The 15,648-nt window shown below is 40.2% G+C and overlaps 2 protein-coding genes across 6 annotated transcripts; one reads left to right on the forward strand and one right to left on the reverse strand.

Moving 5' to 3' along the window:
* Positions 1-3,557: 3,557 nt before the first annotated feature.
* Positions 3,558-4,769, forward strand: LOC115739522 (protein SOB FIVE-LIKE 5-like). Its single transcript, XM_030672650.2, has 4 exons — positions 3,558-4,149; positions 4,267-4,308; positions 4,410-4,464; positions 4,558-4,769. Exons 1-3 carry the CDS (start codon positions 3,778-3,780, stop codon positions 4,431-4,433), a joined length of 438 nt encoding a protein of 145 aa, XP_030528510.1. The 5' UTR covers positions 3,558-3,777; the 3' UTR covers positions 4,434-4,464; positions 4,558-4,769.
* Positions 4,770-6,080: 1,311 nt separating this feature from the next.
* LOC115739521 (WD repeat-containing protein PCN) lies at positions 6,081-13,663 on the reverse strand. 5 transcript variants are annotated; one of them, XR_007197313.1, is made up of 12 exons: positions 13,366-13,663; positions 13,112-13,255; positions 12,205-12,499; positions 12,067-12,130; positions 11,803-11,916; positions 11,540-11,702; positions 10,750-10,900; positions 10,074-10,669; positions 9,071-9,252; positions 8,444-8,704; positions 6,570-6,734; positions 6,081-6,432 (listed from the first exon to the last, which is right to left on the reverse strand). XR_007197313.1 is itself a non-coding variant. In XM_048273610.1 (11 exons), exons 1-11 carry the CDS (start codon positions 13,525-13,527, stop codon positions 6,668-6,670), a joined length of 2,199 nt encoding a protein of 732 aa, XP_048129567.1. In that variant the 5' UTR covers positions 13,528-13,663; the 3' UTR covers positions 6,081-6,667. The 5 variants fall into 5 exon arrangements, 2 of the variants coding, with proteins under 2 accessions (XP_048129567.1, XP_030528509.1); XR_004015244.2 differs by lacking the exon at positions 6,570-6,734 and adding an exon at positions 7,273-7,660; XR_007197312.1 differs by adding an exon at positions 7,273-7,660 and having other exon boundaries at positions 6,081-6,734.
* Positions 13,664-15,648: the final 1,985 nt, after the last annotated feature.

Genomic DNA, 15,648 nt, shown 5'->3' on the forward strand with positions numbered 1-15,648 from the left:
GTCTTATTCTTAATTTTGTGTGTGTGTTTTTAAGAAAAGTTTGACTCGAATTTGACTTGTGAAATCTCTCTTTGTTTTTATCCCAACTGATCCGCTTCTTGATATTTTAGAAGCTCGTGACTTGGATTTTGCAGATAAATCTTTGAATCAGACAAAATTAGGATTTTCGCAAACGTCATTGCGATTGGACGGTCCAGAACAAAAAGAAAGACATCATATCTCATGATTCGAGGGTCAGATTTGAGTGACAGGTTATCGTTGAAAACCTCTCATTGAATGCTACCTGATGAAAGGAAGGAGACCACGGAGTTAAAGAAACAAATGTAGTGAATTGGTAACTGCAAATTTTGGAAAGGAGATGTTTCAACCAGGCTTAGGCCATGCACCAAATTGACAAAATAAGGTGGTGGCTTTTGTAAGATGATTATTCAAGGTGGCTTCTTCACTCCGATACGGGGTTTGGCACAGATCGCACAACGACATTCCCCTTATTCGATATGTAGTTTGGTTCATTTTTTCCATCTCTCCATTCTAAAAGTCCGTCCAAAACTGCACCTCGTCCGTTCGATCTTCACGCATTAATGATCACTTCCCATCTTCATTGGATCGAGCTTTAGATTCGATAGCCGCACTCCATTCGAACGCTCTTGTGCCCACAATCACTTCCCACCCTCATTGAATTGGGTTTTAGTTTTAATTCTTCCTCAAACCACGCACCCATGAGAAGGGGCCCTAGTCAATTTGTCTATTTTACGTGGGCCAAACCCTCGCAAGGAGGATCCAAATGCTCGTACAAAACCGTGTCATTGGAGCGGGAGCCTTTATTTGTGAATCATTCGAAAAGGTTAGTTCCATTGATGCGACACTTAAGAGCCTCTATAGGATTAACTTAGCGGCTACATGTAGGACATACAAGACCATGTCATTGGAGTGGGAGCCTTTATTTGTGAATCATTCGAAAAGGTTAGTTCCATTGATGTGACACTTAAGAGCCTCGAGGGGATTAACTTAGCTGCTACATTCTAGAACAAGTGAATCCGCGTGCAATACTCGGAAATATTACTACGTGGATTCCAAAGGGGGGCATTCATGAATAGAGCAAATTGAACCATTGAGAGAGTGTCCGAAGATCATCTCATTGATTTGATTAGGTGAGACTCTATCCAATTATTTCAAAATTGATCCAATCTTGAGGCAACCTCTATATGATCTTTTTTGCCATTCTTGGTGGGTGGGCACTTATCACCAACCACTAAACCAGCAGCAATGGTGGACCTTCCAAAGAATAGTTGGGACACTTGCAAAAGATGGTAAGTACATGCAAAGGTGGAAGTGCTATAATGGTATGTCAAAAACAGGTAGCATTGCTCGTTTACAGCTTGCAATGCCATATCCATGCAAAGCAGGCGTACTGCAGAAGTCCCACAAAAAAAGTGCTTTGAGGGTCATTTTAAATTTTCAAATATTGCCATCCACACCCTTCCTCCCAAAAAAAAAAAAAAAAAAAAAAAATCTTGAATACATTTGGTCCATGGTGTTGTCCTCCTTGATTTGTCATTTTTGCCTGACTCAATATTGAATTTCGAATGATGTCACGGTTCATGGAGTTTGATATACTGAAATCAGACATACCAGATAATCAAAAGTTGTCTCCTCGCCATGGAGCACCTCGGAAAAAGTTGATTTATTCTCTTGTGTTTGATGGGGAATGTACGGGTATAAGTTGATGCGATTTCCTTCATAGAAGATTTACCAAGAATGAGGAGATTTTTATTGTTACTTGTTTTACTGTGTAGATTTAAACTGAAAGAGTAAACCTACCATGCTTTAATAAATCACTAGAATATTGATCAGCTCGTTGCCATCCAACCAAAAAGATTTAACGATCAGAACGTTTTCAATCTTTTCTTTATATTAAAAATTTGATAGTGGAAGTAGGTAATGCAAAAAGGGTGAAAGTAGGGAATGCACTCTACGCACCATCAACTTTTTATTAGCATATTCAATCTTATCTTTGAGTTTAGACATAAATATAACAATGATAGCACCATTTAATTTGTACTTTAACTTGAGATTTATGAGCCCAGTCATTTCTTGAAGGTCCCCAATCAAAAAATATACGTACTATAAATAACCCTTATTTAATATTCATATCCATAATCACTTCATTAAGGCATGCGGGCACGCAACTATTACCGTTAAAAACTTAATAGTTTGAACTTAAGTAGAAATTTGGACACTCATAAATTTTTAAACATCAAAATTCGTGACCGCACTTGAAGATGTGTGACCTTATGATCATGCAAACATTTGATGAAAGACAAGGAATAATTTAACATAGCTTGAAATTAAAGTAAAATGGATGTGATTACACAAAAAAATGACATAAAGGAGGAGATGAAACAAAAGGGCAGAAGCAAGATTTAATCTATGAAATAAAAGATAAAGGTAAAAAAGGAAGTGACATATGTAATATGCCTTTCTAAAAATCTCCTTTAACATATAGATTAGATAAATAGACGTGTAAGTGTTTTTTTTTATTTGGCCAAAAGATGCACCAGTAACTGAAAATGCGAAAAAAAGGATATAAAGAAAGTTAAAAAATGATAAAAGTGAGTGGAAGTAGGTAATGGAAAAAGGGTGAAAGCAGGGAATTGTGAACCTTATCTTTAATTTGTGACATAAGTATGATAATAGAAGATTTCTTTATCGACCGAAGCAAAAAGGGGAGATTTTGGTTTATCCATGTACTATCGAAGTGAAAGTCAAGCCACCAACCATCAAACCAACATTGATTGGCCAACTAACCGGAGAGTCGAGCATTACATCATATAATCCATACTTTAACTTGAGATTTATGATGAGCCAAGTCAATTCTTGGAGGTCCCAAATTAGAAATTGACAGAACAAATGATGAAAAATGAAATAGCAAAGGAAACAAAAATGGGGAGTAGGTGAAGAAAACAAAGTCCAATAGCATCAATCCTACATTCTCAGTACTCCCCCTCCTATGCCTAAAAAAAAAAAAAAAGATAAAATAAAACCCCTCTCCCCATCTTATTCTACAAATTGATAGCTGGCAGAAATAGAGCTAGTTCACTCAATTTCACAATCAAGGGTGATATCAAGAAATGGACTGGACCTCCTAGGCCAATTTATCAAAACAAAAGTTTCGACTTCATGATTATCATAAAAGCCCCCAATAAGTATAATCGTGAAATACTGGAATTAAATTACTAACTAAAATTCGATATCTAGCCGATCCTATGTATTGATAATGGTGGCGAGACTCGAATAAACCATATTTATTGATAGTGGTGGCGAGACTCGAATAGATCATTTCCGTAACCACCGGCGGCGGACCCTGGTTTACACCAGTGCTGCTTGAATCAACGATGACTTCCTTTCTTTTCACCACTTCATAATTCGTGTTCTTCCAACCGACCTCCTCCTTTATTTATTTCTGTTTTCCACAGTCCAATCCAACATATGCATACATTTCATGCACAGGGAAAGGATAGAGCAAAGGACAAAGCACGTCTAGGATTTGAGTGTGATACGTTTGTTCTTTTCCCCCAGTCCTCTCCGTCTCCCTTTTCCAATACAGAAAAAGAACAGAGAGAGAGAGAGAGAGGAGGAGGGAGGGGGAGATTCTCACCTGGAAATTATTAGTTTTTCTTTCAATTTGTTGGGAAAGTAAAATCTTGGGCATTACTAAATTGCTCCTCAATTCCTATAAGAAGTCCTTGTGGAGCTGTATAGTCAGAGAAGCGACAAATGAATTCATCAACCTCACAATCCAGTGGAGACTGCGAGTCTGGTTGGACTCTCGCGCTAGAGCAATGGCAGGGAGAAGTCCACAAGAACTACACTTACACGAGGTCAGGAAGAGCCAAAAGTGAGGAGGGAGGAGAAGAGGATTTGTCCATGGTCTCCGATGCGTCCTCCGGGCCTCCATTCCATGAAGCCAAAGAGGACTTGTGCAATGAGAACGAGCGCTCCTCGTCCGGCCCCGGGCCGCAGAAGCTCGGTGTCGGGGGTGGTAAGAAGAAGAAGGCGGCGAAGGGGAAAGAGCATAGGAGAGAGGAGGAGCGGCAGCATTTGTGCTACAAGGACACTGCAACCTCCATTCCAATAAGCTTCACCAAGGCAAGTCTCTTTCTGTAGTATATTGGCTTGAACACACCCCCTACTTCCCACCCCACATGTAGAAGCGATGTGAAAGAGGAGAAGTTTTCCGATGGCTTACTTCTTGGTGCCTTGCAGAAGAAATACTCTCCAACAGACAATGATGCAGCCAAAGCAAAGGTAAGGAAACTCTCATGTTCTCTAGGTGACTGCACATTAGTTTCAGCTGCTTCAGTTCACCTTCTAACGAGGGTCGGCACTCTGCCACTCAATCTCTACAGGGTAAATCTGAGTTGGGGAAGTAACACATCGAGAGAGCTGCTCCCGAGAGAAAGGGTGAGGTGGTTCATCTTCATCGGCATACATTGCGCGACTGAATCTTACAAGGCGCTTGCCGATGATGATCCCATTCTTTGATTTTCTCCGGAGGAGGTTTGAAAGGCCGAAAGCTGTGGTGATACAAGGCCAACTTGTCTCGATGTAAAGAGGATGCTCAATCTGAGAAGATTGTATCCACCTTTTCTCTTTTTATCCGAACTCCTTTTCCTCCCAACCACATGGGCAAATAAATTCTCTTTGTATGGTTGCTTGCTAGGTGTCAAAAAGCCACATTCATCAGGCAGTCACTAGTCCTGTATCTAGGAATTCCACTGTGGTTCTTTCGTATTGTGTAAAAACAAAATTTGCGGACCTGTGATTATATATGGCATCCTAATTGGCGAGGGCATAGAATGCCCAATCTCCATCCCTATTTTCGGTTCGAAACTTCCCGCCAGGACTGGGATAGCGCACTTGCAACCAGGATAACTTTGTCAACCTTCAAAAGCGAGCTAAGTTTAGGAACCGGGGCCTGGGTACAAAAGGCCCTTCTTGAGGAGGTCCTCACATTTCCAAAAGAAGGAAAAGAAAGAACGCTCCTAGTTTTCTAACGTACTGGCATAAACTTGAAGTTAACACACCAAAAGCTTGGAAGAAAGAAGAATCTTCTGCTGTCCTAGACATGGTATTCACCATCTAATATTTCTGGTTGGCTAGCAAATTTCCTATATTCGACAGATCACTACTTTACTGTTTGAACAATTTTACCATAGTGAGTGACTTAGTATATAGAAATAAGAAGAATAGGGAGATAGAAGGGTCGAGAGGACGATCAGGAGTCCCTTTCAGAACAGAGTGTATCCTCAACACAATAGCTCGAAACGGTACCCTCTCTTTCTCTCAAAGCCACACACACAAACAACAAAAGTAAGAAAGAGAGAGAGAGTCAGAATCAAGCTGACCACTTTCGTTTCTCCATCTGAACCGATGCCAGCCTAGCTTGAACTAAGACGTGGCATGGGAAATCTCTTGGTAATATAAGCCCATCTCCTCGTGAGATAAAAGGACAAACGTTAGGAGGAAGGACCCAAAAGGTAAGTTTCGTTTTCCACCAGAAAGGAAGCAGACACAGCAAACCTACCACTTCCCCTGATAACTACCCACTAGCCCACCGAGAATTCGATCTAAAAACTTGATCAACTGGTACAATAATTGATCTTTTGTCCTGGTGGGTTCCCCATCTTTTATTTTCAGTGGCTCCTATCACCAGAATCAGCAATCAGCAAAGCATATCTTGCCAAAGAGAAGAAAAAAAGAAAATAAAAGAGGCCCTGGCTTTTAGGAAAAGGACAGACTCTGTCACGACGTAGGATAATACATCAATGAGACTTTTCATTTATTCAAAGTTTCAAAACGAGTCGGATTACAGGATGTCACAGACTCCATTCCATGTCTCATCAGGGGATGCTTTCTTCTTTCTACCTGTAAAACTTTTCCCAACTTTGGTGTCGTCTAGACCAAGGCTACGACAAGGTTTGAGTCTTATGTGCTCGATGGAGGAAAACGCCCCCTAGCTTCCACTCTGCATGTCTCAAAATCTACATCTATGAAAACATCACTGACTTCAGCATGTGAGCGCCAGAGGCTGCTACGATGGCGCCAGAACTACACAATGACTATAGATGAGGTAGCCAAAGGAGGAACCAGTCAATAGCATGTCATCAGTTGGAGATTGTTATCGACTCCAGACGCAACCGACCAGTCATTACATACAGCTCACTGTACTGTGGCTCAGATATGAATATACTCAAGCAAGCTCATGTGCATAACAGTTACCATCAGCCATCGATGATTACAACGAGGGTTCAATTTCCAAAGGATAAGAAATTCTTCAGTTGGATAGAGAAGCTAGTGTAGATACCTCTTAACCTGTTGATGATCCGCCGTAAACATGAGCCCAATGAAACACCTCTGGCTCCCTCCAATCTGCATGGGTGTTCAATTCTATCATTTTCCTTTCCCAACAGCAAGGGGTTCATTTGTTCGATCTCAAATGCATGATGGACAACGAAGAAGATAGCCTATCTATTCCATCACACACTGTGCGCTTCCTCACCACATACCTCTGGCATTTCTTCACAAAAGATTTATTAACTAACACCTGAAATCCCTCCCTTACCACTACAAGCATGCCATTGCCTCCATCAAAACATAATCATGATTAAGAAATAGATCTGATTACATGAAAGGGACTCATCTGCTCGAGAAGGTGCAAATGTCCAAGGTTGCCGAAACAATGGGCAAGTCAAGAGGGCACTTAAAGCACAGAGGAGGAAAGCATCATAAAAAGGAAGACCATGTAGCTAGCAGGAGAAGGGAAACATAGCTGCTCTTGAAATTAAGTGTTTAGGCAATTTAGTATGGCCAGCCAACTTATGCATAAAGCAAACCGTAAATAAATAATTGCCTCCTTCAAACCAGCAAACAGGCCAGCACGAGTCCAACTTGTGTGCAAAGCAAGCAGTGGTGGACCTCCAACTGCATTATCCAAACTCTTTCATTCCATTTGGATCCTTAAAAGGGTTGTCAACATTAATCTCCGTAATATAGACAAAGAAGATTTTTCACAATACTGTGAAGATTGATATAAACATAAATTCATGAAAACCTTGCTTACCAAAAATGCACACATGCAACTCGGATTAGATCAAAATTTAGAGACAAAACTGTAACATCAAGGTTGGAAAAAGAAAAGGAAAGAATTGACTTAAGGGATACAATGAAGAACAAGATGTAGGTCCCCAGGATCACAGGAAAGAAAGTGACCTGCTCTAAGGGACTAACTGTTGACTGAATTCTCCTTCCTAGGCTGAACAAAAAGCATCTTGGCAAAAGCAGTCATGTCCCGAAAATATGTCTATGGACGGGTGCAGCTTCTAACTTTTTAACTACTTCCATCCAGGGTTTGTCTATGACCAAGATGGAATTCTTTGAAAGATGCCCAACAAACAAAAGAGGATCTCTGAAAGCAAAAAATTCAAAATTCTTTCTACTATTTTGTTTAGTATCTAATTCATAAGCTTTTAAACTACGCTTCAGTTTCCCATTTACAGGTGTACAATGTAGCTTCCTCAATGTTGAATCCCGACCATTCATCAACTCCGTGTCATCCTCCCGATCCACAGGCAGTCCAAAGTCAATAATGCACATTGCCCTGGAGAGAAGCCACCAATTTAGTATACAGTTTTAGCTCAATTCCAATTTTCCCTAAGTCAAAATTGGCAATTTGACCAGAACAACCTAGTTTTACATCAAGCAACTGCTAAAAACAAAGGTAGATAAGCAGATAACAGTACTCTGTTGCTGGCTAAATTTAGATTCGTTTTTATTTTTCCTTCAGAAAGTATGTACCATTGTGAACCTGCAACTTTAGCAGGAGTTACTACAGATGCAAGTGGGAACATGTCATACACAGCTTTTCAATTTCTGTCATTATTATGAAGCTCCAGTGACATCTTCCTAAGAAGTCGAAATATGTATGCGCAAGGAACTTATGCAATCCTCTTATCACAGAGAACACAGAGGAGGAGGCGGGCATTTGTGTGTGTGTGGGGTTTTGTTGGGGGGTTTGTGGGGGAAGGGGAGGGCGGGGGAGTGGTTGAGTTTGCACAATCTGTTCAAAGAATGCAGCATGCAAATAATTAAATGGAATGTAAATCACGACATTTAATGTCAATCTGGATTGGATAATTGCTGAGACGAATTATTAAGTGAGGCTAATGCAAGAGAATCTGTGTTTACAAGACAGAGGAAGCAAGAGTCTGAGTAACACAAGAACTGTGTAATTTTTTTTTCTTTTTTAACAGATGATGTTCATATGAGTAACAACCCCTTTCTGATCTGGTGATCCTTTCATGGGGAAGGCCGTTGACCTTACTAACAGATCCCTACAAATACAAGTATACGATACAATACATTACAAACTGGATGGGCATACCTGGCACTATAAATAATGATTGATGATGAACACGAGGAGGGGGGAAAAGAAAGCCCAATGACCTCTCCAGGAAACTCCTGGAATCTTTTGGGCAGAGAGAATGTGTTTCTCATTGACCAGTCTCCTAATTGTTTGGCCTCCACATCAAGTACATACACCTGATTTGAGGATGTGGTGAATACGAGCACATTACTATTCAGAGGAGGAAATCCACCTGCAGTAACAGAGGCACCGTCCAGTCTAGCTATGAACCAGTGCTGCCTGCTCCCAATCAGATTTGACATCAGCATTTACATTTGGTATGAGAAACAACCACAAGAACATTTTAGAAAAAAAAAGCCCTAGGACGGTATCTTTATAAACTTGCAGACCCATATAGATATCACAAGATTGGCTACAGATAGCAAAAGCAATATATTTCATGGCACATGATTCTCAGCAGCAAAAAGACTCGAAATCATATCGACACAAAATCACCTGGATAACATGAAAAGACACTGAGAAATTTGATGATCACGGACATAAACAGACAACTGACCATTATATTCTCATCTAAAGACAATTGGATCAATGGATATCTCAAGCCTCATTCCACAAGAATCAGGTAAACACGAGAGAAATTCGCACCTTTGTAATTCAAGATTATAAACATACACATCTCCAAAACAATTAATAGCAGCTAGCCACTGCCCATCAGAGCTGGTAAACATTTTTGTTATTGGTGGCTCATCAGGAGATAATTCGTCAGAAGGCTCCTCACGAGATGGTGTAAAGGTATGTAGCAACTCCGAACTTCTGACATCCACAACCTATAGTGCCACAGAACACGTCAAATGGAAATATGAATTGTAAAGCTGAAGATCTGTTCATTAATCCATTCAAGCTACTTGTCTTTTGCATGGAAATAGCTACAAAGCAAGCACCTCCATATTGGAATGACTCCAAATTTTGTTTTCTTAGGGTGGGGGTGGTGTTTAGAAACAACTAGTCCTACCACGGTTTATAGCCATATATGCAATCCAGAACAGGAAGAAACAATATAATAACAGTAGTCTTGTTAATAAGTCCCCTCAGGACACTAGTTAAGTATACTTAATAAGGAAATACTTTGATTTCAAATGCATCAATTACATGTACACGAGAGACAGTAGATTGAAAATCACAAACTTTCCTTAATTGGGTGTTTAACAAGTGGTCCAGAGGCATTCATTAACAGAATCAATATAAAAAACAAGCTAAAAGAATATCGCTGATTTGACCTCAAGAATAATACTCTTAGTTCTATTTCACATAACAAGGAGTGCCTACGTTTACATAGAAAAGTAATACAGCTCAGATCATCTGTCAATCCAAACCATGGCATAAAAACAATCACACAGAAAGATCTAAATATGAGTTACCAAGCAACTTCTTCACAACTCAACTTAGAATGAGCAGTCTGATGCATGCCTGCTTTGTAGGGGTAGCCATCAGGACACAAATTTCAGCCTTTGATATTAAACTTTGAACTGCTTATGTTTAGAGGAAGTTCTAAGAAGACAAAACAGGTAATAATTGCTTTTTCTCCTGAAGTAACAGATACGACTAAACTCTTGGTTCCAAAAGGTACATAAAGACAAAAGAAACTTACATAAATCTTTCTGTCATGTCCAGCCATAATTAACCGATTAGAGTCGGCACTAAACACCATAGAGTGAACAAACGATAATCTCTGAGGAAGTTGCTTTTTAGTCACAGTCCACGAATTTTTCCCATCCTCACGCCTCTTCAGTTCAAAAAGATTTGGCTTCACCTGGTCTGAATAGGCAAAAAGCTCCCCTGAAGAAGAAAGAGCACTGCAAATAATTTTTCGAGATGCCTTGCTCTTCACTCGAGCCAGTAGTTCAGTAACTGCCAAGCCCCCAGAAGGGCCAGAAGCCTTACTCGCAAAGGTACCACTCTTGGTCCGTACAGAGAGAATATCTAACCAGTAAGGAGCCTGAACAAGAAGTAAAGGAGTCTGGTCAAATACCGAGCGCACCAGTTGAAAGGGCAACCGCTGAGGGGCTGGACAGATATCATGTGGAGAGAACTTGGTGAATTCCTGAACAGAGTAGGCAAAGAGCTTTGTGTCATCGCCAGCTGAGATCAGCATGGGAACTCCCGTATGAGCCCATTTACCGTAACTAAAATCAACAGGCTTCTTCCTACGCCGAACTCTTTTAACTTTTTCATCTGGCAGGAAATCTGCAAACTAGCATAGTATATCTTAAGAGCTAGAAATAATCGTTGCTCAGAAACGTTAGATAACATAGATATACACGTACCTTCCCGGCTTACTGGTACTGCAACCGTCAAGGAACGAACATCATGCGTATGAGCTCTCACATAGCCGATGTAGACCCATTTCTTCATCTCGTTATGAGAAATCTTGTCATCACCATGCACTGTCTCATCGGAAATTTTATAAAGGATAACCTGCAGAATGAAAGATTCTTCAGAAAGTTATCACCCCACCAATAAGATCCAGTAAGGAGGAAAAGCATAGACAAGATACAACATTGAAGATATCCCAGTTAATCAATCAACCTAAAATCACAAGTAACAATTGCTGATTGATACTGGAGTCTATCTCTCATACTTTCAATCATTTGTTTATTATATTGCTCGAAAAGCTACTTGGAGTTTTCCAATCGATGGATGTTGAACAAAGCCCATGTACCCTCGTGATTCGCAAGAAACTTCTCCAAGTGAATACAAAGTATAAGGGCCACATCAAACTTAGATGCAGAAATTAGCCAAACTACAGGAGCTCCACTAAAACAATTTAAAGTGCTTCAAAAGTTATCGTAGCTCCAAAGGACCATTGAATCATCATGACTGGTGAAGACTGCCGAGAGAAGGTTTCTAGTTATTTGTTGCAAGACATAACTAAGAAATTGACATCATAGAAGCAACCCGATTAGCATAATGATATACGATGATGCAGTTCTCAGAAATGAAAAAGATTATGTTAAGCAAGCATGTCCTATTAATCATACACAATGTCCATATTTATTACAATCAATAACTATGTACTAAATAAATATAAACTGTAGAAGAAACTAAATTCCATACCTGACCATCAGATCCTGCAGAAAACACTCTGTTATGGTTAGGAGATACTGCGAGAGCATTCACATCACCTTTATGATAAGAATACGCCTGTAAAAGCGTTCCATGTTGACTGTCCCAGAACTGAACACTGCCAGTACTATCAGCACTAACAAGCGTTCCTGACCTGACATAAGAAATACATCCATTATACATAGGCCAAATTGCTGTAGAAGCTGCTGAAACATTAAGCCTCACAATGAAAACAGTTTAAAATGTTATGTTACCTCAGTGCAAGCAATGACCACACACAAAGTTCTGGTCCACTGCCCAAACCTCCAAGGCCTACTGTAATCCTATAGATCTCACGACATGAAAGAGCATCCCAGCATCTTATGAATCTGCAGAAACCAATTGATATGAGTACCTTTATCTAAACCACAATGACAAAGATGAGCAATAACTAGAACAAGAGAAGGCATTGAACTGTCAGAATTCAGACCCAAAATCACTCTTGCTAATTGAAGCATACGAGAAATAAGAACACTAACCCATCACTACTTCCTGAATATATGATGTTTGCAGTAGGACTCCATGTGACACTTAAAATTCGCCCTGAAATGAAGAGAATGGAAATTAGTATGGACAAAAAAACTCGAACAACAGGTTCTGAGGTTAAGAAATCTCACCGCTGACCCTAGGCAGAGATTTCTTGTATACCAAATCCTCCAAATCAGAAAATGCATATAACCGCACGCAGCCATCATCACAACCTAGGGCTATACACACATCTTCCAAGTATGATGGATCATGAAGCTCGACAGATTCAGAATCATCCTCAACTTCACCATCGTCATCATCTATGCCAGTATCCAGTCTTTCATCTACATACCCATTTTCAATCTTTTGTGACTTGGGTTCCTTAACATTATACGGAGACACAGCCATTTGCCATATCGCGACTCCAATTGACTCTATAACAGTCTGCAAGTGCAAAAAACAAACTGATGGTAGGCAAATAATGCATTGTGGATACAAATTAGCCAGTAAACGACATCAGAATACGACCTGTTTGCCAAGCACCCAACATTTTGAGACTGGAAACATAAGAAAGCAACTTCTAAAAAGCACATTACTCCATGACAAACAAAAGAAAGGATATGTAAGCTCGTGAAAAAGATTGATTTCAGGAATAGGCCAAGCAGGCTTAGAAGGGTAACGTTATTCATATTTCTATCCAGTAAACGACATCAAATGGGTTTCCTAGTTTTTGCACGAGGGCAAGAGATCTCTTCGGGAACAACACCTATACTACAGGAATAGGCCAAGCAGGCTCAGAAGGGTAACGTCATTCATATTTCTATCCAGTAAACCACATCAAATGGGTTTTCTAGTTTTTGCCCAACCATTGTTCTATTCACAAACTAGATGGAAGTATTAAGAGGTGAATTCAACTTCAAGGCCAACCTAAGCTAGCAGCTCGAGGAGGGCATGTAGTTATCAACAAGCACATTCATTCCAACACCCACGTATGCACAAGAAAAGCTCAAAAAGAAGTTACGACACTACTAAGCATCCTTCAGTCCCAGTTCAAACCTTCTGCTTCAAGTCAAATAGATCCCACTCAGAGACCGAACCATCAATACTGGATGAAAACAGCCGTCCACTAGACGAGCCTCTCGAACCGGTCCGACACCACACAAGAGATGACACTCTTGAATTAGAATCTCCATGAATAGTCTGAAAAAAAAAAAAAAAACCCACAGAGAAGGCCAAGCCGCTGTCAGAAATAAACCTCTCATTTTTATTTCACATCGAATGATAAAGCTTGCGAAGGTGATTCGACATACGAGCTGACGGTGCCATCCGACGGAGCCGGGAGAGACAAGCCAAACCTCGAGCGAGCCGTCCTCGCGAGCCGCCGCGACCTGGGAGTCGTCGGCGCTGGTGGCTAGGGCCACGACCGGCGTCGGCTTCCAGTCGACTGAACTCGCTCTGTAGGCCTCGAGCATCTTCCACGGCGAGAAGAAGGTCGCTTGCAGAGAGTATTGAAGAAGAGGAGGCACAAAGGGGGAGAGGGAGAGCGAGAGAAGGCGGAGAACATACAGAATCGGTGGAGAGAGAGAGAGAGCGTGGGGACGACGAAGAAGGGAGACGGGCAGGGTGGGATTCGAGGGTTTAACCTGGCGGTGCGAATGGGCCGGGTCAACCGATGGTGGGCCCTGAAGAGTGAAGAGGAAAACGCCCATGGGCTACTTCTTTTCAAGTTGGGCTCGGGCCAGCCCCCTATTATCAGAAGCCTTTCTTAAGTTTGCGCTTGTGCCCGTTTCAAGTATTTTAGGGTCAGTTTGCCTTTGAAAAACTTGCGTTGCCAAAGGCCACCATCACCCTAAAGATTTTCATCGAGAGCAAACAGTTATAATAAACACCGTGTTATAAAATGTTCATTACACAACATCTATCAAAACGAGTTAAAAAAAAAAAAAAAGAGAAGCGAACTAGAGAAGTTTTGCTGATGTTAACTTGGCTAGGGATGGACGGGACAACCCCAGCAAAGCTGATGTCGGTGTCGCAAGACCCCAATTAATGGAATGCTAGGATTGCACGGCCCTTACGAGATCTAACAAACCCGTGACCTAGGCTTATCAATGGGCAAGTCAAGTTTGGATCGGGTTGAAAATGATCCGACCAAAATTGACCATTTCAACCCATTTATATACAATACAAATTTGGCGATCCATACTTGATCGATGCATTATCTATTTTTAGCAATTTTTCTCTGTAAACTATGGTCTTTTAAGAATGGATTGGCTCATCAAGTAAGCAAGGGATCTCGGAGATCGGGTTATGGATGACGACGTGAAAATGATAGTCCGACCCAAGCCATCCATAAATAATGAAGCGAGTCCTGGCTTTGATTTTGGTTTAAAAATAGACGGGTTCTGAGCCATCCATAAATCATTAAACATGGTGTTTCCACAATGAGTAGGGTATTGATCAATTACATTCAAATTTGACACATCAATCACGATAGTTTGTTGGATGGCATGTAATGCGACCTTCCATTGATACGATGTCATCTTAACTCATATCATATTTCCTAATCGAAGTCGAAGTGAAAAACCTCTCTACACCAGAAAAAAAAAAAAATCAGCTCAAAACAATCTAAAAATCCCAAATCGAAGTAGAAGTGAAATACTTTCATGCAACCATGGCACAATGAAGGCCGCGAACCAACCTACGAACAACTCGACCTGGCCATGGAACAAGATTTCTCTGTTGAAATTGATGACCAAATTTGGAGTCGTGGTCCTACTTTGTTGAGGCAACACATTTACAGCTTTTATCAATCTCCATATGAGATTGGGGAACCCAAAAAATTTCAACAAGTGCTAAATCAAAGCTCTTACTGTGACATCCCGATTTTTCTCGCCTAATTAATTAAGAGCAATAATTATATTGGAGTTGAATTATCTGACTTAGTCTTGACTAATGTCGAGTACTTTTTGAGGGTTGATAATCTGAGATTAATTTCTCGGAAAGATGGATGATAAGTAATCATCGTATAAAGGGGACACCCTAAAAATGTCAATATTTAGTCAAGTACGATTATGGTGTAATTATATATGTATGATTGTTATTAAATTGATTGTATTGCAAGGCCTATTAATTGACTATAGTGTAAATTAAACCTCGAAAGTGAAATTGCCTAGGACATTATATATGATGCTTGAACTAATGGAGTAAGCTAATAGCTATAGTACATCACATGATTAATTAGATGCTAAATTAAGTTAACATTCTATGGTATAGTTTAAATTTGGATTATTACTAAGTCAATTACAGAAAAGAAATCAATTAAATGACTATAGTGTACATTAGCTTCTAATTAAAATTATCAAGAGCATAAGGCTTGATATTATAGTCAATTTGATATCCTACTAATTTGAGCATGGCATGTGGCTAACTAAATGATAATGAGGTTAATATTACATGGTAATTAAAACGCTAAGTAATTATAGAGAAAAATATAGTCTAATTTAATGTTTAATGTACATAATTAAGATAATGTGGGCAAATGGACGTTTTCACCCCTATATGGCCGGCCACTCATGAAAATGTGTGCCAAAAAT

This window comes from Rhodamnia argentea, chromosome 2, assembly GCF_020921035.1.
Source record: "Rhodamnia argentea isolate NSW1041297 chromosome 2, ASM2092103v1, whole genome shotgun sequence".
Classification (NCBI taxonomy): Eukaryota; Viridiplantae; Streptophyta; class Magnoliopsida; order Myrtales; family Myrtaceae; genus Rhodamnia; species Rhodamnia argentea.